The sequence below is a fragment of the Chelmon rostratus genome, chromosome 17 (genome assembly GCF_017976325.1).
Source record: "Chelmon rostratus isolate fCheRos1 chromosome 17, fCheRos1.pri, whole genome shotgun sequence".
Taxonomy (NCBI): Eukaryota; Metazoa; Chordata; class Actinopteri; order Chaetodontiformes; family Chaetodontidae; genus Chelmon; species Chelmon rostratus.
This window is the reverse complement of record NC_055674.1, coordinates 24741563-24765350: the sequence shown is the minus strand read 5'-3', so window position 1 is coordinate 24765350 and position 23788 is coordinate 24741563. Positions and strand designations below refer to the sequence as shown.

The window sequence follows — 23788 nt, the reverse complement described above, 5'->3', positions numbered from 1 at the left end:
ATAAAACTCAGCAAAATCATCTTGGTTCATCTTTCTACTGCTCCAGCTATCATCACTAATTATGGATGGGTTGAAATAAACTCTTAATTCACCAACGCGCGAGAGGGTGGACATCAGAGAACAGTGGGGGAAACAGCAGGAATATTTTCACATCTACATTGACTTAAATATGTCGGACTTCAGCAGATTCTCCCGGTAAAAAAAAAAAGGAAAATGAAAACAGTATGAACAACAGAAATTCGTTTTGTGACTCTTGTCCGTCATGTAGTGTTTTCGATGCTGTAGGTTCTGGGTTTTTTTTTTCCAGATTTGAGTATTCATTTTAACATTGGAAAGTATGGATTGTTTTACAGTTTGAATATAAATCTGAATTTAGAATATTTGTCGACAGCCCTAGTCTGACTTTTGTTTTGGAGAGTTGAGGAAGTAAAATATATAAAAATCATCCTCATACGTCCCATTTTTGTCTCTTATGTTTTACTGTGAGTGATGAAGTCAGAGTATTCTATCATGTCAGTTTACATTACTGTGAGTTCACTTAGCTGCTGGTAATGTGAATGTAATGCACCACAGTGATACGATGGACAGCGTGAAACAGTCAGCAGCCCTGTGTCTCCTGCGGCTCTATAAGACGTCTCCTGACTTGGTTCTGATGGGTGAGTGGACGTCACGTGTGGTGCACCTGCTCAACGACCAACACATGGTGAGAGCACATTTCAGACCTCCAGACATCAGAAACATAGTTATGTGACGCTGCCTTGTTGTATCTGTTTGTGTTTGATGTTGAATACAGCATTTGTACGAGAATAAATGGTTTGTATATTAAATACTGACTTAGATTAGCAAACATATTTTCAATGTGTTGGCATTTAAGTTTTCAATGTCACAACAAAATCAGAGGTCTCCCCTCCAACATGATTTTGAATTGATGAAACCAGTTGTACCAGTGGTATCCACTAAACTTTATAATGAGGGAGATTAATAATTACCCTCTTGTGCTTGTGTGTCTGGGGTTTAGGGAGTGGTGACTGCAGCCATCTCTCTCATCACCTGTCTGAGCCAGAAGAATCCAGATGAATTCAAGACCTGTGTTTCCTTGGCTGTTTCCCGACTCAGCAGGGTGTGTGTTCGTGCATGCGTGCATTACTATGTGTCACAAGACAGTCATATTTGTACCCTGTGGTTTAGGGCAAAAAAAACACCTCTTGAAACAATTAATTGTTAAACGAAATACAGCCAAAGTCTGCAAAACCTTCGAACACAAACTTGTCTCACATGGTATTGATTCTGGATATTGTAGATACTACTAATTTCTGAGTTTACTGTATGTAGTAAGCTACACTTTGTTCAGACTGTAGTGTCTTGCACAGTTTAAGTTTTTGACTCACCATAATAAGATCTAATTCCTTCTCCAGATTGTGTCGTCGGCCTCCACTGACCTCCAGGATTACACCTACTACTTTGTCCCAGCACCGTGGCTCTCCTGCAAACTGCTGCGCCTGCTGCAGTGTTACCCTCCACCAGAAGATGGTGCTGTCAAGGGCCGTCTGGTTGAATGTCTGGAGACCATTCTAAATAAGGCCCAGGAGCCACCCAAATCCAAGAAGGTGCAGCACTCCAATGCCAAGAATGCTATCTTGTTTGAGGCTATCTCACTTATCATCCACTATGACAGGTGAGCATTCTTAGCAACAGCTTGATTTATCCCAGTAAATCAGCAGTGTAACATCATCACTGAAAGTAAAAGTCATTGAAATTACTTATGGTATTCCATATGGCCATATTCATTGAAGACCTTAAATATTGTGATGACTACATGTGTATATAATCTTGGAAGATATTATGGTTTTAATAGAAAAGAATTAGAATTACATATAGTTAGACAGTTATACTGAGTGTTTGTTTTAATTTTGAGTGGATACTGATGAAACTTTTTGATTAAAGGAGTGTTAATTAGTTAGTGTTAATTCAGTATGAAAAACATGGTGGTCATCATGTTGGTTTATTAAGTCATTTTCCAGATCTTCTCTTTGCTGTGTTTAATTTTTGTTATTCTATTAAGTTAATTAATATGAAATCAAATTCAAATTGTTATGCTTTGTCATAATCAGATGAAACTAAGGGGGTTTTACCAGGCTACCATAGAAGTAAGTTTTGATTTCTATTCTGCAGTGAGCCAAACCTGCTAGTGCGAGCCTGTAACCAGCTGGGTCAGTTCCTGCAGCACAGAGAGACTAACCTGCGCTACCTGGCTCTGGAGAGTATGTGTACGCTGGCCAGCTCTGAGTTTTCCCATGAAGCTGTGAAGACACACATCGAAACAGTCATCAACGCCCTCAAGGTGGTGTCTCACACTTTGAACTAAAGACAATCACTCAGTAGAAATCAGGTCTGAGAAATGCTTTGAGGAAACTGTTAAACAGTTATGTGTGACAGACTTGTTCCAGCTGACGCAACTGATGCCCAACTTCCATAAACCCCACTTCACAGAAACAACCCTTAACTTTCAAAAGGATACAGGATAACTGTAATACTGTGTTTAGTCTCACATGACAGTCCACACAGTTATGCACTTTTCTGTGCTACTTTCCAAGTCTGTACGTCTGTCACATCTACTTTTTTCCCTTTTGTCGCTGTTTGTGTGTCTCTGCAGACTGAGAGGGATGTAAGTGTTCGACAGAGGGCAGCTGATCTGCTGTATGCCATGTGTGACCGCAGCAATGCCAAGCAGATTGTAGCCGAGATGCTCAGCTACCTTGAGACAGCAGACTACTCCATTAGAGAGGAGATGGTTGGTATTAGAGTGTGCCAAGAAGAAGAAAAAATGTGCCATGCAATAGTCTTTCTTTTTTCTTTTTTTCTTTTTTTACAATGTATGTGACTGTATTCATCTCTAAATATCAAGTGAGAATTGGTGAAGATGATTTGTTTCCACCAGATTCATATTGCGCCCATCAACATCAAAAAATAATCCAGCAGGTTTTAGAAAATATATTAATACTTACAAATCAAAAAACTGATGTAACTAAAACACTCAGTGTCCAAAATGAAACAAGTCTGATTTATTTAAAACAATTCTCCAAAGTTACATACCAACTGATGCCTCTCTCATTCAGGTGCTGAAAGTGGCCATACTTGCAGAGAAGTATGCTGTGGATTACTCTTGGTACGTGGACACCATTCTCAACCTCATCCGCATTGCCGGTGACTATGTCAGCGAAGAGGTGTGGTATCGCGTCATTCAGATCGTCATCAACCGAGATGATGTGCAGGGCTACGCCGCCAAGACAGTCTTTGAGGTGACTCTACAGGAACTCTTAAAATGTAGCTTTCTGATGGCAGCAATAGACACATTTTATTAAGTGTCCACAATGGATTGGGACATGTTTTCCATCAGGCATGATAGTTAAGCCATCATTCACATTTCTCCTACCATCTCCACCAGGTTGAAGGGGCATCCTAGGACAGAGCTGGCCCTCTTAATGAGTTTGTAAAGTGTCTTTACAAACCTTCTTCTCAGCAGATACAGTCTACGCTGGCCTTTATTAATATAGTGCATTTGTTTATTATTAAACAGTTTATTATTCAGGTTAGCATCCAGGGACTTCGAAGAGTCCATCAACTGAATGTCTGGTACCTTGATTTTCACTGGTATAGGAGAGTGTTTACACCTGTGCAAGTCGAAACACCAGCTCTCCAGAGGCGGTTCAGCTGGCAGCAATCCATTCTCTGTATTTTCTGTCGTCCCCATCTGTCATGAGGCCAATTAATGCAGAGTCTTCAGAAAACTTTTGCAAGTGGCGGTTAGCTGCTTGGTAGTGAAGTCTGCAGAGTAGAGGGGGACTTGCCTTCGGGGCCCTCATGCTGCAGACAACCAATCCTGTATCCTTAAATACTGCAGTCGGTTGATGAGGTAGTCCACGAATCCACGTTGTGAGGTGGTGGTCCATCCTTGTTTGCTACAACTTCTTGGTCCCTCAGAAGAGAAATGAAAAAAAAAATATTCTCACAGTGCTCTCAGCCTTTTGCTGGTGAGAGAGGGATATATCTAGGAGCATCATTCTGCCCATTGCCAGGTTGATAGTTAAAATGTAGAAGGTCCATTGATGGTCTCACCAGGGTGGTGGAAAAGGACCAGCCTCTCCAGGTTTTTCATCAGGTGTAATGTCAGAACCTTCGGCCTGTTGCTGTTGAGGCTCTTGTTGGACAGAGTCTTTGGTACTGGCACCACGCAGGATATTTTCCACAGGTGTGGCACTCACAGCTAGTGTGTACTGGAGTTGCCATGCAGACACAGACAGTTTGTGGACGATAAAGTCCCCATTTTTTTTCTTACAATTTTATGTTGAGAATCATTATTTTTAAATTGTTGCACTATTTGCCAGCGCAGTCTGTCTCAGAGTAGTGAACCCCTTCCCATATTTACTTCAGAAAGACTCAGTCTCTCTGGAAAGCTCTTTTTATACTCAATCATGTAACTAACCTGATGCTTAAATAAAACACAAAGAAAGAAATGCATGCATGTCTGTCCAGTAATACAGGGAAAGCTTTTTAGACTAGCCAGTTAGCTTAATACTTAGCTTGTCTTATTTCAGAATAGGTTAAATACTGAAACAAGTCTTCACAAACATTACAGCGGTACAATAGATATGCTTTACCTCGACTAGACAGTGTAACGTGTAATGTAAGATTTGCATAGTGTCTTCTGCACCCATAATAATGGTAGAGACAGCTGGAAGCGGAAGCAACCCTGTAATTTCAAAATATAGGTCTTAATGTCTGAACATAAAGTCCCAAAAGCAATGGTAGTGGAAATAATGGGATATTAAATCGGTCTTTAGTACGGCTGTACTTACAAAACATTTAAGTTAATTATTGTCTTCTCTAGGCCTTGCAGGCCCCTGCCTGCCATGAGAACATGGTAAAGGTTGGAGGCTATATCCTGGGAGAGTTTGGTAACCTCATTGCTGGCGATCCACGCTCCAGGTATGTTTTTTTCTTTTCTTTTTTTTTTTTTTTTCTGCCATGACACCAAGTTGACAGTTGAAATGATACATAGTGACACTATTGTCCTGTCATCCAGTCCACTGGTCCAGTTCAACCTTCTTCACTCCAAGTTCCATCTGTGTTCGGTACCCACTCGTGCCCTACTGCTGTCGGCCTACATCAAGTTTATCAACCTGTTCCCAGAGACCAAGGCCACCATCCAAGAGGTTCTGCGCTGCGACAGCCAGATCCGCAACTCAGATGTGGAGCTGCAGCAGCGTGCTGTCGAATATCTGAAGCTTTCTTCCATTGCTAGCACCGATGTCCTGGTTAGTTTTGATGACCCTGTTCCACCAAACTCAGGTCCAGAAATGAATATGAAAATAATATTAGGCAAGGATCTCAGTCTTAGATCCTCCTTTGCAAGGAGCACTGGTTTAAATATAATACATTTTTGTTCAACAGTCTCCAAATAAGGTAACTGCAGGCCTCTTGTTACTGAATATACTATTCATAAACTGTGATGTCTGGATTTTGGTCGGATGTTGGCAGCTCTCTCTGTCCAAACCTAAAGCATGATTGTCCTCTCTGTTCCCTCAGGCCACTGTCCTGGAGGAGATGCCCCCCTTCCCAGAAAGGGAGTCATCAATCCTGGCTAAGCTGAAAAAGAAGAAAGGGCCAGGTGCTGTGTCTGTGACAGAGCTGGAAGACAGCAAAAGAGAGGGCGGGGAATTGAATGGAGGGGGCGACCGGGGCCCAGACACAACAGCCATGGCTGCTTCCAATGCTGTAAGCAGACTCTCTGTATTCACAAATAAGCAGAATTGGTGGGTTGCTTTCAGCTGCATACCAGCAGCGGTAACAGAAGTACTACATTTTTTAGGCCTTACTGCAAGTTTCCTTTGTTTTCCAGTCCACCCCATCACCATCAGCAGACCTCCTTGGGATTCGTTCTGCCGCTCCCATTGGCGCTGCTCCGGCCAGTGCTGGCAGCCTGTTGGTAGATGTGTTCTCTGAGGCAGGGCCTGCTGCACCTTCTGCTGCTGTGAATGATGACGGCTTCCTAAGGTGAAAGGTCATCTCTTGATGAGCAGATGTAGAGTCTACAATAAGCCAAACTCCAGTATGAGTGTCTGCAGCAAAGCTTGCTGATAATGATATCCAGCTGGCAGAGGAAAGAGACTGTGTCTGCTTGAGACAGCAGTACTGTAGAAATGAAATGAGACTTGACATGCAAAATCAAACTTGCAATCCTGCCTCAAACTGATGCATCTATGAGATGAGAAGAGTAAAAAAGGGGTGTTATATAAACAAAAGAACTAACTTATACATTTTTGGCCATAAGTGCATCCATAAAACCCAGTTCACTGACTGTATTGACCAGTAGTGTTAACCTCATTAAACAAACAAAAAACAAACAACAGTAATTCCAAGTGTGTGTTTGAGTGTGAGTGAGAGAGAGAGTGAGTGTGTGTGTGTGTGTGTGAGTGGACACCGAGGTGAAACTCTAGTGGGCCAAACTGCATGGGAAATGCTGATTTTTCAACTATATTGCAAATTTATTTAGAACAACAGTAGGAGCTTCAGTCTAAAATTAGCAAGCTAACTAGCTAAAAGTCATGCCTTGCAGTCATAAACAGCAGCCTATTATGCACCTAATACCTGAGCAGCTTACTTATCTGATTTATTTTGTGACATAAAAATGCTGTGTTTATTTGTCCTTGACATTACCATCAAAATTGATTTGATTTTTTTTAGGCATCACAGCAAATCTGGATGTATTTCTTAAATAATGTCATCAAACCACTAGACCAGACACTTTCTGCAACACTGCATTCTTAATCATTCAACTCGTGTTTTTTCATCAGATAATGGTAAGATGATATGTAATGTGAAATAATTTTGACTACAGTTATAAAAAAAGGTTTTCGCTTCACTAGAAGAACTGAAATGTTCTATATAATCTGATGACTAAAAGAGACTAAAATGTAAAGTAAGACTAAAATTATACTAAAGTTCTGGTTTTCTAACCTAAGATAGGACTAAAATTCCCTGGCTTTTAGTCAACTAAAATTTGGATGCACAAAAAAGAATGAGGATAACCAAATATGATTAGAACTAACAAGAACCTGCACCAGGATGGCACCTAAGCCTACAAGCCTAAGCCTTTGACCCCTAAATTCACATCTAGCCAGATGATAAGATAATGGGACAACATTAATTAGACAGGCTAGCTGCTAGCTGAAATAGCCAGTGGTGAATACCAATTTATGGACAAATACATTGTCGAAGGCCAAGTTGGATGTTTGGGAAAAATTTGGTATGATCAAAGACTGTGAGAATAACGTTATCAGTGTCTTTGCTGCTTGTATAACGTGCCAAAAAGTACTTGTTTTTGATGGCCGCAAGATAGGCATATCGATGCTGAAAAAACACATCGGCAGCTGCAGGAGCACAGGTGCTATGCCAATTGGCGTACTTTTTCAAAGATGTCATATGCCATTCTCATGGTAAAATAACAGATGGACAAAATAGAGGATGTTCAACACAACATCTTTCTGGAGCTGAGGATGCAGCTGACTGATAGCAGTGGGGCAGTTAGTTTGACTATTTTGACAGATCATTACTGCAAAATCTGTTATCTTTGTTATTTTTTATTACATCAACAAGTGGAAGCTGACTGAGCAAGTGTTTTGCACATCTGAATGTAACAGTACATTTCGCAAAATGGCAGATAACCTCAGAATAGCATCATACAAGCACTACATAAATACATTCTAAATGAGTTCTTCTCCAAACTGGTGTATGTGACTGACAATGCAAACATACAGTAGTTGTGGCCCTCCACGCTGTTACTCGACTAAGTTGTGAAGCACTTGTTCTGAATACAGTGGTCCTTATCACTTTTGGAATATCCATCAAAGATTATGTCTTTGGTTAAGTATCTCATCTTATTGCCACTGATGAGTTACTTGTGACTTACTAAGCAGAGAAACCTCAAAAATCGTCTGAAAAGAACACTGAAAGCAAAGGCATGCTGGAACTGTCTGCATAAAATGCTGGACTCCACTAGCAAGTGTGATGACATCTGTGCTCCTCTGGAGGAGTAAGGAGAAAAAAAAACACCTGAGACTTTGAGTGACATTGTTGCATTTCTGGCAAGGATGCTACCAAGGCCTTGGAGACCTCAAAATTCTGACTGACAAATTTGAACTGAATCTCATGCACAAGTTCACAATGTTTTTGCATCCCATACTGAAAGCCCAAAGCTGCGTACAGACCAAGGTGACATGATAAGTGTTCACAGTAAAGCATAATGTCTTGCTGCTGGTTGCTACATTACGCCTGGAAGAATATTTGTAAGTCTCACAAATTACTGAAGTGCCAAATGAGTGATTGCAGCTGTCAAATCTCAATCTTGACCTCCTTTCCTTTTGTGGGCAGCTGTAACTCAGGAGGTAGAGCAGGTCGTTCATTAATCAGAAGGTCTATGGTTCGATCCCCAGCTGCTTAATTCGGCATGCCGAAGTGTGCTTTAGCAAGATACTGAACCCGAAATTGCTTATGTTTGAATGTGTATGATGGCTTATGTCGTAAAGCGCTGTGGTGGTAGACTAGAAAACCGCTACACAAATGCAATCCATCTACCAATTACCATTACTTAATAGGCCAAGTTAAGGCAAAAAAAAAAATCACATTGTACTGTTTACAAGATGTTTCTTAAGCAGTATGTATCTGATTCAGACACATTGGGATAACAGCTATAGCCTACTTTATCTGACATACCTTATTTTCACACGCAACTTGATCTAATTATTAAAGGGCCTCAACAGTATTAAGTTCATCAACTGAATGTATTGATATGATAAGAATTGATTGAATGAAAGATTAACTCAGAAAATCAAACCCCTGAAGTTAATAAACTATCTTTAGGATCGGCTCAGGGCATCTCTCATTTCTACTGTACTGCTGCCTTCACTCAGTGCATAAGTTGAAGTAACCAGATTACTCGAACAGCCTGGGGGTTGGGGTGGCAACAGCGGAACTCTCCCTCACAGCAAAATGTGTATGGATTAAACAAATAGTCAAATGTTTAGTGGTTATTTAGACTTCTTGGGCCTATTTTGTGTCAGCTTTGATTTGATTTGGACTTTGGGTGGCATGTAATGTTATCTCCTTTCATCTAAATTCAGAATCAGAATCAGAATTGGCTTTATTGGCAAAGTATGTGTGCACATACAAGGACTATGACTCTGGTTTAGACATGTCAAGCTTCAAATCTGGTCAGACACTCTGATACTGGACTGGGCAAAACTGGCCTTGGACATCAACAGGGTAGCACCGAAATTTGAATGTACTGGTGTTTCCTGTCTTAAAGTGTTGTTTGTACATAGCTGTGGTATTTGTGGTGTGTTTGCTCTAGACTACTGTGCAACTACTGTGCACAACTGTAATGTGTCCGTGCTGGTTGTTGCTCACTTGGCTCTGTCTTTCATTGCTCTATCTTTGTCTAATATGGACCTGTCAACCTGGAGACATTTGTAGTCAGACACTGCATGATTTTTAAAAATATGATAACTGTTCAAAAACCTTGATCAGCCTATCAGTGCTCTTATTTGAATCTATCAGCCTCCATCCACTCTGTTATGTTGGCTGATTTTTCAGAGGTATGTTATAGTAGCTCAACATTCCTACTCTAGAATGTGCTTATTTATACAATCACAGATTATCCTGAGGGACGGGTAACACACAAACAATGGTGTCAGAAGTTGTGTATGATACTGGCCGCCTTGTGTTCGGAAAAGCTAAAAAGGAAAGAAAAAGCAAGAGCAGCGTCCTTGCATTTCTTATTACCTAGCAGCACCAACATCATCATTCCTCTTTCACTTTGCCATATGAACGGTTTAGCAAGGCAGAGCAACCTGTGCTCCTATTGGTCAACATCATGTGGAATTTGCCATACCAGATGTGAGAAAGCAAAACAATTCTGATACACACACAAAGTGATGGTTGTCGTCACTACACTAAAACTATCAATTGTTGTGCCTCACACCTATTTTCATTCCCAGTGTCCTGTGTCTTTACAAGTTGGGCTATTGCTGATTTTGCCTAATCTGAATCCGGCATAGCAGTGCTGTCATTAGAGGAAGGCTGTTGCAAGGCTGAATCATAGCAGGGGAGGAAAACACAGTTGGGCAGTTTGTATTAGCTCAGCACAGGCCATTCCCGGGCTGTCCGAAGGAGGTGACCATGAAAACAGCAAAAAATAGTGTAGGCTTTTCTTCATGGTTGGCAGGTTTGCTACACTTGTCTGTTCTTTTTTATATTGCTGTGTATGTGACTGTCTTTCGTCTTTTTCTCTCCTTCCCTTCTCTCCATTTCCCTCTGTGTGGCTGGGTGTGCATATGTGTGTGTTTTGATTTGAATGTGTGTCTGTCTCCTGTCCTCTTCTGTGATTGGACATTGACAGAGATCTGGAACAGCCCACTGAGACCTCTGATTCCCTATTGGTGGAGGGTTCTGGTGACTCGGAGTAAGGGCCCAGCAGTAAACTACAGTATTAGCTGGAAAAATACAAATATGACACCTCCACATTTTCTTGGACAGGCTTTTTATCTTTAATTGAACATGCCATTGGTTATATACACTACACTGAGTGGGTCGCTTGATGCACATGAGCCATTTAGGCTTACACAAAAGCACCTGCCTTGCCCTACACATACTTTAATGGCTTTTAACAATTTTTTAGAACTGAAACCTTACGACAGTCAGCTGTTGTGACTCCATTTATCATCAGGTCCATTGAATACAGTAGAATATGGCAGGAATACCACCAAACTCAGCAGCCCTGAAGAGCTTTTTGCCGTCTGTCTTATTGTTTTAGTTGTATGCCTCGCAACTTTCAGAATTAGGTGTATTGCCAAGTACGTGTTCACATACATGGAATTTGCCTTGGTGTTTTGATGCATAACAATAAACATAGTAAGTAGAAAATATAAAGAAAGATGAAAAGCAAGTACTCAAAGTCAAGAAGTGTAAATAGAAAACTGAAAATAATGTATGGGAAAAATATAACAAAAAATATGTAAAATCTGACTTGTTTAAATGAAAGAGCTCTCCAACTTTGTGCAGGAATGCGTAAAATATTGACCAGGAACTGTGCAAAAGTTCGCTCTCATCAACCACAATTCCAACAGCAGCAGGCTTCTGTGAAAGTGCTCTGGCAAACTGAACTGCACTGGCCAGATTCATAGAGGACCCTTTCACGCAAACAGTTACATCCAAACCCAGAATTGGCTAACCTCAAAATCTGATAAAGTAGTTTTTTTGCTAAGCCTGGTGCTGACCAAGAAACTAAACCTGAGACCAGTACAAGATGGTCTAAGATTGATTCCAGTTGTACTGTCTACTGTGTGGTTGCATCTATCCTGATGGCATTATCAGTGCATAGTTACCCATGAGAAGCAGAGGCCAATTGTGAAAAACAGAAGATGTATGAGGAGAAGAAAATTCAACCTCAACTTCACACCGCATTGGAGTAGCAGTTCAGGGTACACTGTTCTTCATTTTCCCAATGCAGGACAAAATTGACCCTCAGACTTTTCCTGACAAGAAAATATGCCAAACATACAACTTGCATGTGTAAAAACATTGCAGTCAGAAAATGGGAGCTAACAGTTAGACGTCATCAGAATTGGGCGTGCCAGCCACCAATCCACAGTAAAAGTTGAAAAGTTCACCAATCAAGGATTCTTGTGCTCTTGAGCAGCCGAAAGTCTCTATGACCATGTAAGATTTGTTACCAAATTGGTGTGTGCAGTTTAAAGTGCAAACTGAACATGAAAGCCATGTTATGGATTTAGCTAGCAATTTCTTTGTTTTAGGAATGGATTTGATTTGTCACATCACATAAGGGGAACTGCATATTGGTGCAACTAACTGCATGCTGACCAGTGAGCCCACTCTGTTTTTTGTCTAAAACAATGAAATGGAAAGAGGCAGTACTCGAGCAGTATGACCAAATGATCAGACAACCCTCACAAGTAGAGAAATACTTTGGCCTAGCCATATTATGGAAAGAAAAACTAACATTGTATGTTAGACATAACATTTCTACTATTTTCCTCACTAGCCAGGTTTACATCCAAGTGCAGCACACATTTTGACTGAATTTTCAAGGGAAATGCTAAATAATGTGCTTTTCTGTCCACTGCTGATGTGCGCATATTATGAGTTGAGTACATCAACATGAACATGTGGTGGCACTAATTTTCCAATTAATTTTTGGTGCCATTAAATCAAGATGACATAACGAAAAGAGGGCCATTGTTCAAACAGTGAAAAACGATGCAGAAAACAGGATGGAAATACGACATTTCTGTTTAAGAATGACTTACACATGTTACATTGTAACCACTCAGCAAATGTAATACCAAAGTGCAAACTTAGAACTCAAAACAAAATCTCAATTCTGTACTGTAGCTGTTGTAAAGTGGGGCAAATGTTGTGCACACACATTTTTCACACCAAAAATGTTCATGGCATCAAGCTTTATGTATAGACTTTGTATGTGCCTCTTAACTGTCTGAAGTAAAGTGCAGTCTTTATGTGTTTGGACAGTGAATAATTTTCTGTCGGTTTGGTTCTGTCCTCTCACAGTATTCAGCAGGATTTCAAATGAACCACTGACTGAGGTGAAAGAGCTGTCTAAAGTGTTGTTGAGGATGATGAGAATTCTTGTCGCACCTAAAATATGACATGTTGCTTGTTTTGTATGTTATTGCACCAATTCTTTAACAGTGCTGTAGGACAATGATGTGTTCACCCATACTGGATATAAACATAATTGAAGCTAAAAGTCTGCACTTTACCCTTCAATTCTTCTGCAGTGTGGAACCAGAAGAATTTGTCCAATTACATACTGACTGCACTGGATGTTTATTCGTTACACGGTGTAACTACCTGGCAGATACCTTTCATTGTGTAATGACATCATGTTTGTACAAACTGCTTTTACTAACCTCTGCATTTTATCTTTTTATCCTTCTTTCTTCTCTCATGTTTCTCTTAACCAATCTTAATCACACTGTCGCTGTAACATGTGTTGAATGGATTCCTTTTTCATTTCCCATTTCTGCTCTATCCATTCCTTCCTCCCTCATTTGTCCTGTTGCCTATTTGTATCCATCCCTGCTGTGTCCTGTGGGCTCTCTTCATCCCTGTGCTATCCTGCGGTCTCTCAGCTCTGCTCCTCCTTCTTCTGAGGATCCTGCTCCTCCTCTGTCTGAGGCAGACGAACTTCTCAACAAGTAAGGTCTTTCTCTATGTGTAAGCTTTGTCATGTGCCAATAAAGAAAAGCACTCACAGTAAACTGGGAATAATCCATCCACCAGTTTTTGTTAAGTTTAATGATCCTGTCCTGGTTGCTGAGGGCTGGGGGTTGCCTCAGAGACACAAAAAAATCCTCCACTTTTGCCTCTTGTGTTAGCCAAAATAAACAAATAGGAAAAAAAAATCTATATACTTAGTGCAAATGTGATTCATTACATCTGATAAATTCTGTTGTATTTGATGACTGTTTTTACCTTCGAGTCATTTGATAGGTTCATCTCCTTTGTCTACGTATCAGAATTTTGCACCTCTTTTAGACTCCTAGTAAACATCACAGTTGCTATTGTCACAAATCCATCAAGCCTGAGGACTGTAAAGAAGCAGCAGACTTGTTGCTCTGGTCCCACGGTGATCTGGCTTCACTCCATTTGGAATAGGGCTGTATTAAATAATTGTCATTTTTGATTTATTTCTAAAATAAAGCTCGATTTACCTTTAATTCGCAATGTTTTTTACTTTGTGACCAATAGTCCAAAATCCAACTGAACTTGATTTACATTGAGATAAAACAAAGTATTATCAAAGTGACATTTCAGCTTGACTAACCCTTTAAATGTCTTCTTGCTACAGGTTTGTGTGCAAGAACAATGGTGTTCTGTTTGAGAATCAACTGCTACAGATTGGCATCAAGTCAGAGTATCGTCAGAATCTAGGTAAGTCATCTCTACAGAAAAGCTGGTGTGGCTTGGCAGGTTATATCGGCACATATCCTCAGAAGCAGAGGTGACTCTTGGTCTTCCTTTCCTGGGTCGGGCCTCATGTGTGCCAGTTTCGTTGTCGCGCTTGATGGTTTTTGCGACTCCACTTGGGGACACATTTAAAGTTTTTGCAATTTTCCGGACTGACTGACCTTCCTTTCTTAAAGTAATGATGGCCACTCATGTTTCTTTAGTTAGCTGATTGGTTCCTGCCATAATATGAATTTTAACAGTTGTCCAATAGGGCTGTTGGCTGTGTATTAACCTGACTTCTGCACAGCACAATTGATGGTCCCAACCCCATTGATAAAGCAAGAAATTCCACTAATTAGCCCTGATAATGCAGACCTGTGAAGTGAAAACCATTTCAGGTGACTACCTCTTGAAGCTCATCAGAGAATGTCAAGAGTGTGCAAAGCAGTAATCAGAGCAAAGGGTGGCTATTTTGAAGAAACTGGATTTTAAAACATGTTTTCAGTTATTTCACCTTTTGTCTTAAAGGATAACTTTCGTTTTTTACAACCTGGACCTTATTTGTAGCATTACATACGACCATTTACTCACCCAGACAACTTTGGTGGCATTTGGAGTCGTTTTGAAGAAATTAGCCCCAGAGGAGCGGCGTGTATATCCGTATAATGCAAGTACTCTGGGCATCCATGCGCAGCCTCCATATAACGCATAATCTGTGGCGAAACTCATTCATATTCCAATATTTTGTTATGATATGCTGGTGCCATTCCCCTCTGAGCCCGTGGTGGCATGTTATCGATGTCCAGCGTCTCTAGACAACTACCTCTGACGTGGATGATGTCATTACCGAACTCCGGGCGCTGTGAGCAGCCAGCCACAACACGGCTGACTCTGCGGCGGTCGGCTACGAATACGCAATAACGAACCATAGCTGTGCCAAACTACAGCTAAACTAGCCGACCGCCGCAGATTATGTGCTATATAGAGGCTGCGCATAGATGCCCAGAGTACTCGCATTATACGGATATACGCGCCGCTCCTCTGGGGCTAATTTCTTCAAAACGACTCCAAATGCCACCAAAGTTGTCTGGGTGTCTAAATGGGCGTATTTAATGCTAGAAATAAAGTCCAGGTTGTAAAAAACGAAAGTTATCCTTTAAGTACATAACTCCACGTGTTCATTCATAGTTTTGATGCTTTCAGTGAGAATCTACAATGTAAATAGTCATGAAAATAAAGAAAATGCATTGTATGTGTCCAAACTTTTGGCCTGTACTGTACATGATGAGTCTGGACAGTCACAGATGTAAACTGAAAGTTGACTGGTTGGCAGAGGCATATAACTGCTAGTTTGTTGTTTTTTCCCATATGTCTCTTGCACTCCAAGCTTTTAACAATTGTGTTTGTCTCTCTCAGGGAGAATGTACTTATTCTATGGTAACAAGACATCGGTGCAATTTGCCAGCTTCACCACCACAGTCAGTTGTCCTGGGGAGCTGCAGTCTCATATCCTTTCTGTGTATGTTTAGAAACCACTAAAGATTAAAGATTAAAAAAATTAATAAAACACGAGAAAGAACATGCTGTGTAACTTGCACAATGATATAATCATAACAGGGAATACAAAATGCTTGACTCATTATTGTAACTCTGTGTAATCAGCTGCTTGTAGTTGTCACTTTGTATGCTACAATTTTGACTTTGACCTTAGAAATCATCATAATGCTACCTTACACAGAAAACTTGGGCTATACTGACTCTGCAAGGCAGTGTGAGCACTGCTCTCAGTTGGAGGCGTTTGGAAGTCAGTCTGTGTGATTTGTTGATGTTCCTTGACAACTGGCCACAGCTCAATGTTCAGACCAAACCAGTGGAACCACTCGTAGAGGGTGGGGCCCAGATCCAACAGGTCCTCAACATTGAGTGTCTGACTGACTTCTCTGATGCCCCACTGCTCAATATCAAGTTCAGGTAACCTCGCAGAAACAACCCAAGCCATAATGGTGAACAGTGAAATTCTACAAGTTTGATTAATTGAAAACCTGAAACATCTGCAGTTTTCCTTTACTGTATGGAATCTCATATAAGATTGCTCTTGAGGGCTGGATATTATGTTAAACTTTCACTTTGGATATACAAGTGCTTCGGTTTCTTTTTCAATGCCTTAATTTGAGGGGTATACACATTTTTAATTTAACAAAAAAATGCAAGTTGATAAATGTCTAAACACAAGCAACTATACTTTGTGTGGACAAAATACAGTGTAACATTGATCGAATTTTGATTTAAATCAGGACATAACTGATCAAAGAGTCATGCTGGAATCAGACTAAGCAATTTTTTGGTCCTTGATGGTCACTGTGTCGGATCTAATGATGACAGTGCCATAAGCTCTTGCCGTGCCTTGGTCAGGTGACTGGCAAGACTACATATATAACCTAAAACAGAAGCGTTGTGTGTGATACTGGCGATCTTGTGTTCTGAAAAAAAAAAAAAAAAACGTTGTGGATGCATTATAGCATTAAAAGCAAATGCAAGAGGTTGTGTAAACTTCAGCCCATTCAGTCATGATTTATACATCTACTGGGTAGCAGCTGGATAACAATTAGGACAGATAGAAGTTTCAAGTATCGTCATTTTATTTCCATAGTTATTCTACAAGGAGCAGGCTTGGCTGTGTTGGCTGCATCAAACAGGCTACTTTAACATTAGATCTGGGATTAGTAGCTAGCTAACCATATGCTACTGGAGTAATGATAAGCATATTTCCACGATTAGGTGCGAGGATAATGTTATGACAGCAAAGCCAGCGACTCACCAGGCTGATGAAGTGCTTAAGTTATTTCTCGCCAACATTTGTCTTTTTTTACTCGGTCATGGTTCTCCCTTGAGGAAACGTCAAATAAGCTGGGGTGTTGTTGCTACAGCTCAACAAACTTCCTCTCTTCCGTTGTCCCACCTGACAACACCAACCTTAGCATCCCCCCTCCTCTTCACCATGGTTACCTTGCTGCGCTCTGGAGAGAGCACCTGATTGGTCAACCATGCCGTGGGAGATGTCACATTAGGCTTGTCAGGACAAAATAAATTCTGACATGCTCGTCTTTTCGATGGGTTGTAGTGGGGTGTCCCAGATGCTGCACGGCAAGTCATTTAGCATGTTACACTACACAGTTTTAGTGCTCCCAAAAACACTTGGCTCCAAATAAGGTGTTGACATTGGATAACGAACCCTACTCTGAAGGTGCTTTCAGACAGAAATCAGTTGCCTCCACCTCCATCACAACGCCAAGGAGGAGGAGGGCTGTTGTCGCTTGGGTGAACACATACAACTCTGTAACTACTGTCTGAGTTTATGGTGGTTCAACTTATTCAACTTGCTGCAGTGGTGTGCACTGTGACCATGGCAACTACAGAAACTACGGCAAGGGAAATGAAATAGGAGCTTACTGATTTCAATGATGACCCCCGTCACCAACAGACAGATGAAGATAAATGATCTGTGACCAAACATTCGCTCTCAAGTCTGATGATCCTGTCTGGGACAATAAATAACGTTTATGATTTCCGATACTACAACCCAGTCTATTTAGCTGCACGATGCAATTATGCTATGTGGATAGCACCAGCCTGTGGTGTACAGTCTGGTAAGATCAGAGGTTGGCAGCAGTCACTGCGGCTTTGCTGCATACAGAAGCACCGACTTTACATGTTTAAAGGTAAATTTTGTCCACATTTTCCATTGTCACAAACAAATCACACTCCACTGAACTCAAAAAGAGGAAAAACAACTCTTCATGTGCAGTTACTGAGAAACACTTTGAAGGCACAAGGTTTCAGCACAATTGATTAAGACCAATTAGTGGGCCAAAAAACAGTAGTTCATTGGGATCGTAGCTAGCACTGGAGCATGGGAAGAAAAAACATGTAGATGAGTGTGTGCTTGTGCTTGTGGATGCATGCATGTGTTTTCTTCAGATATGGTGGAGCTCTGCAGAACCTGACCCTCAAGCTGCCTGTCACCATCAACAAGTTCTTCCAGCCAACTGAGATGACCTCACATGACTTCTTCCAGCGCTGGAAACAGCTTAGCCAGTAAGCATGTGTTTGTGTGTTTGGTCAGTACATTTACATTCCTTTGTAGAACATAAGTCTCATATGTAAACTCTTCCTAGGCCTCAGCAAGAAGCACAAAAGATATTCAAGGCCAACCACAGCATGGACACTGAAGTTCTCAAGGCTAAGGTACCTCAACATTTAACAGCACATTCTTTTGTGTGTTTCTCCTGCAACATTTTGAACATTTAGAACACGGCACCCTTAACTACTCAATTCTGATTGGTCAATCGCAAAAATTCAGCGGTGTTTATTTCTTGAGGCCACAGTCATAGACTAAATGGGCAATCCAATAATGAGAGAGAGAGAGACAGACAGACAGACAGACAGTTAGTTTTGACAGCTGTAATAGATTTATAGGTATACTAAGTAAGCAGTCCACATTTAATCCTCCTGTCTTGTACTGTTGCGGTGGTGGTGTTAATTTTTGGTAAGTTAATACACATAACTCCTCTCCTGTTTATTTTAGATTTAGTTCGTTTGCGTGGTTGGGGGGCAGACACAGTCTCTATGGAGTACTGGGTGGGTTACTTCTCTAATGGAAGCGCAGAAAAGCGTATAGGACTACAGTTCTGCCTCCTGGACTCAGCTCTGGGTTGTCACGGGTTTGGTCGGCTAATAAATTCAGCCAGATTTCTAGAGATGAGAGCTGCTCTGTCCAAGGTGGGATGGATGCCGTCTCTCCTAATCAGTCCAGGTCTTCCCAAGAAAGTCTGCCAATTATCAATGAAACCCACACCATTTGCTGGACAACTTCACCCTCTCAGGTCTGGGATATCCCATCACTTCTAAAATTTGACATGATGACGCTAAATAACTTAGAAATATGTTCTCCTGCCTGCCGGCCTGCACACAGTGTCAAGCAGTTGCTATGCAACGTACAGGTTTACTTTTGTGCCACTGTGCAGTGAGAGCTGTGACAGACGAGAGTAGGCTAATTTTAAATGTAATGTAATTTATTTATTTCAACAGGGACAGCGCACAATAAGACATTAATCCTGTACAACAAGAGAATATGCATTGTGCCAGGTTATAGCAACTTGCTCATTTCCACCTGTAGTCCCTGGGCAGGTTGATGGAATAATACATAAAAGAAAAATTACTAATAAAATCATAGAACAAGGCAGAGGTGCAATATATGTGATATGTGTGTGGTGATGTGTTTGTGATATGTAGCTACTGGGACTAGGAACGGCCCTGCTGGACAACGTCGATCCAAACCCAGAGAACTATGTGTGTGCCGGAGTGATCCAGACCAAGAGTCAGCAAGTTGGCTGTCTGCTTAGACTGGAGCCAAACACCCAGGCACAGGTACAATATGCAGGCTCATTGAAAAGTCACTGCAAAATGTTTGCAATAGATAAATCATTAACAGTGTCACCCAAAAGTCAAATAGTGGAGATATATGTAAATCAATCAATACATGTCAACCAGTTTTAGTGCCTTTACACAAACCTGAACAATGTGGCTGTTAAATGTGATACTGTATATTTCTTAGTTTGGTCTGATCGCAGTGGTGGTTGTTCTGGAATGAAAAATAGCTCTCCTTACTCTGTGTGTCTCTGTCCATCCATGTGTGTGCGTGTCTGTGTGCACAGATGTACCGCCTGACTTTGCGCTGCAGCAAGGACTCTGTGTCCAGGCGTCTCTGCGAACTTCTGGCCCAACAGTTCTAGAGTCAAGACCTCTACCGTGAACAGTACTCCCACCATCCCTACCAGCGGACCTGTCCCTCCTGCCACACCCTTCCTCCTCCCTCCAGCAGAGAATCTTTGAATAAAAAAAAGTCGTAACCTACATAAGGGAAAAAGCAGCCACTGCTAGCAGCAGCTGGAATATTATTGTCATTATTCTTGTCCCAGATTCTGAATCCAGTTCATCATCTTCTACTTGTTTATTAACATGATGCTACATTCTTGATTTTGTTGATGTTGACCTGTGTGTGTGTGTGTGTGTGTGTGTGTGTGTGTGTGTGTGTGTGTGTGTGTGTGTGTGTCTGTCTGTCTGTCTGTCTGTCTGTCTGTCTGTCTGTCTGTCTGTCTGTCTGTCTGTCTGTCTGTCTGTCTGTCCCATAGTTGTACGCTGGGGTCCCATTCAGCTACATCCTGACTGCTCAGTTGTATTGATTGTGTGTATGTGTGTGTAAGATTTCATTTGAATTGGTAGAACATTCCTTGAAGTCAGATTGGTGAAGCTGTTTCTTGCACAAATGCACTCATCCCCTCCCTAGCCATCCACACACACACACACATTCTCGCACAGGCACACACACCACACACACGTATCCACAATTCCTTGCGGTTCTAGTGGGACCCACTGATGAAAAGAGACCAGAGGGTACAGACTCTGATCTCAGCAGCTTTTGCTCACAAATTTCTATCAAGCATTCCTGGTGAAAATGCACTGAAGGCGTTGCGATCCACTTTTAGGCCTTCCAGCATGAGTCCCTGTACTTTATCTCTGAATGAGCCATGAAGCCCTGTAAGAAGTGGCCCTTCATGTCAATGAACTACTACCCGTGTTCATGTAATTGATGTGTATATAAATATGTGCCAGTGTATTACTTTATTGCTTTTGGAGACATTCCCATCTTGCTTGTTTAGGATACCTGTGTTTATCTAACCCAAGCCACCCAAGCAGGAGGGTGGCACAGAATGGACACTATGTAGATGACAGGAATGGGGATGAGGCCTGTTGTGTTAACAGTCTTTTAGACCCGTTGTCTCATCCACTGTCTGGGAGATAGTTCCATGTGCTTGCCATTGAGAAGCTTAGGCGAAGCATCCGTGAGCTGCTGTTTACTGGAGGTGGGGACATTCTGTTTGAAAACACTTCTGGTCAAACATAAATTTCACCATTGCGGCTTGTCCAAGGAAGTTTTTCAAGTTAATCTTCTTTTCTAGGACAAGAGAAGGTGAGATTTATGCTTTATTGTAAGCATTTCTAAGCGGCATGCTTAAAATTCCAGAGTGATGAAGACAAACAAGTGTCTGTCTTATTGGCCTCCCCATTTCTGATGAAGAGCAGTACATGTTGATTTTCTATCTGGAGACATGTACAGCCTTCATTATGATCAGAATAGGGGACAAATAGATGCATCATCATCATTTAAGGAGATTACAGTTTTGTAGTCAGGCAGTGAAGCTCTGACAGATGCTACTGCTGCCGGAGCAGCTAAATCCAGCATGATCAGGTTCAGAAACCGTAACAGTAAATGTTTAGAGAACACAAAGATATTCAGCAACCTTAAAATGTTTAGATCCACAGTTTTCTAACTCTTCTCAGACATCCTCTCACATACACTGTTGTCACGGGAGAGGACAGGATGTATGACACCCAGATGTCCATTACAACTACAGGGGACTCAGTATATGTGTGTGAATGTGGGTGTGACTGTAAGCAAAGTAAGAGGGGAAAAAAAGCCTGAAGACATTTCTAATAAAGGATCTAATTACATTGTGTGACTGCACGGCAATCACAGGACATTGAAATTTGTGGAAAATGTAGTCATTTTGTGAGTGTGTGTATGTGAGTTTGTGTGTTTATGCAGTATCCACTAGCTAATGCAGACTCATGTATCGGTGTTAAGAACCTGTCCAATACCTGTGTTAGACTTAAGATTTACTCTGTAATGAAAAAATGTGAAAGTAAAACTATGCCATATATCTAAAATGACACCTCCTGTCTTGTATTACAGTGATGCGTGAGTACAGCGGTGTCTTGACACATGTACAGTAGGTGGTCAACAGAATTGAACACTATGGGAGAGCATCAAAGGAAAGATGAAACTTAAACTGAACTTTCTAAACTTAAATATTCTTAGAATACTGGAAGTTTGACTTTTCATGACTGTCTGCCAATTTCTAAGGTATATACAGTTTAGTGACTTATAATACTTAAAATGCAACATCACTTCAAAATATTGGTAGAGTAAAATAATTTCAGATTTTTCTCAGTTGTAACTTTTGTAGCCAGTGACGTATTAAGACTTGTTGACTGGTTGGCCCAAGTGGGGTGGTGAGTTCTCCAGAGATGGCATGAAGTAGTTGCGTACATGTTGCAATAATGTTATTTTGGGTTTCAATGGTGGTAAACCTCTACAAACAGGATATGAACCAGTGGCATGGTAGTAAAATGAAAAGGCGCCAGGCAAAGATTTTTCTAGAGCTCTGAGTTTCTTTACTTGAGTCCAAGCACAAGTACACCAAATCCCCACATGCCCCTCATAAACAACAGCCAACTCACAGGTGCAAAAAATGCAGCAGCCCAGCTTCCACTGATTTCTCACCTGACCTTCCCTGCAGTCTCCACCCACACAATTACCCAGTGAAAGCAGAAAGACACTCCTCCTCCACTAGCTGTAAACATCTGCTTACATTTAGTATTACTTTTTACATTGGATTTTTCTACACTCAATGCACATGAATATAGACTAATATAGGTGGAGGAATATGCATGACAAACTCAAAACTACCAAACAAAAGCCAAAGCTCCTTTACCTACTCCTGTTGCCTTGGGTTAGGCAACAGGCACTGAATGATTTGTGATCACCATGAGCTTTTGACGTCTCCCATGAACATAACAGCACTTCAGGAAATTGCAGACTACATCCATCTTATATGTATGGAATTGAGCTGCATTTGTGGTTTGTTGTGGAGCTGTTCAGGTTCTCTGAAGTTTCTGCTCTACTTTCTGGACCTGTCTGGTCTTTTTTACTACTGAATCGCTGTATGCCGATGACCTGAAAATAGAGCATTGTCTGGTTGCTATGGGTAATGTTTAACTAAGACATCTGATAATCATTGAGAACTCCCTTTTTTTACTTTACTACTCATCAAATGTGTCTCAGTGTAGAAGAGCATTGTGTATGTATGTAACCACTGCAGTGGACATCATGCCTTCACAGAGTCAATGCACTTAAAATGAGACTTGTGAAAAATGTCTAGATACTCATATTCAATTGTAATGTCAGGAATACAACCCTGATTCCAAATAAGGTGGTATACTGTGTAAAATGTAAATAAAAACTGAATCAAATCATTTGCAAAAAAACTTTGCTTACCAACAAGTGTTCCCGAGCCCATGTAGTTATATCCTTTATACAATCATGTTATACAAAGTGGTGAACCTCGTCCATTCCTGGCTTGTGAATAACTGAACCTTTCAAGGATGCCCCTTTTCCACCCAATCATGATTCTTTTCAACAAATGTTCTAACAAACTGGTGTCCATAACTGTCCCAATCTTTTGTTGCCCTTGTCCAAACTTGTTGGTAATGTGTTGCTGGCATCAAGTTCAGAATAAGCATATATTTAAAAAAGGCAATGAAGCTGATGAGGGGGGAAAAAAAATGTCTTTGTATTGTTTTCAACCAAGTATATGCCTAAAAGGAGCAAATTATCACATTTTGTTTTATTTATGTTTTACACAGAAATCAGGGTTGTGGAAAGGGCATTAATATATTTTAGCAAACATTTTGCTAAGAGGAATAAGCAGTTTTACACACACTTCCAGCCATCACAAATAGTATTTATATTAAATAACAGAATTGATGTTGTATTGAATTTACCACAGAGCGCCAGTCTTCAAGAAAGACAAAAACTAATAGCAAATCAGTTAATTTA

At 40.9% G+C, this 23788-nt stretch overlaps 1 protein-coding gene across 3 annotated transcripts in view; it reads left to right on the top strand.

Moving 5' to 3' along the window:
- Positions 1-23116, top strand: part of ap2a1 (adaptor related protein complex 2 subunit alpha 1) — a 48557-nt gene extending 25441 nt beyond the window's left edge. Inside the window, exons 4-22 of one of the 3 annotated variants that reach the window (XM_041957990.1) lie at positions 574-703; positions 1019-1120; positions 1416-1675; positions 2173-2341; positions 2654-2791; positions 3117-3299; positions 4889-4986; positions 5084-5315; positions 5587-5775; positions 5900-6054; positions 10457-10519; positions 13230-13295; positions 13949-14031; positions 15466-15555; positions 15897-16020; positions 18028-18144; positions 18225-18294; positions 19342-19476; positions 19764-23116. In XM_041957990.1, the coding sequence (XP_041813924.1) occupies positions 574-703; positions 1019-1120; positions 1416-1675; positions 2173-2341; positions 2654-2791; positions 3117-3299; positions 4889-4986; positions 5084-5315; positions 5587-5775; positions 5900-6054; positions 10457-10519; positions 13230-13295; positions 13949-14031; positions 15466-15555; positions 15897-16020; positions 18028-18144; positions 18225-18294; positions 19342-19476; positions 19764-19841 (2482 nt within the window). In that variant the 3' untranslated portion in view covers positions 19842-23116. The remainder of the gene's footprint in view (positions 1-573; positions 704-1018; positions 1121-1415; positions 1676-2172; positions 2342-2653; positions 2792-3116; positions 3300-4888; positions 4987-5083; positions 5316-5586; positions 5776-5899; positions 6055-10456; positions 10520-13229; positions 13296-13948; positions 14032-15465; positions 15556-15896; positions 16021-18027; positions 18145-18224; positions 18295-19341; positions 19477-19763) is intronic. The other 2 variants (XM_041957991.1, XM_041957992.1) reach the window with 2 other exon arrangements.
- Positions 23117-23788: the final 672 nt, after the last annotated feature.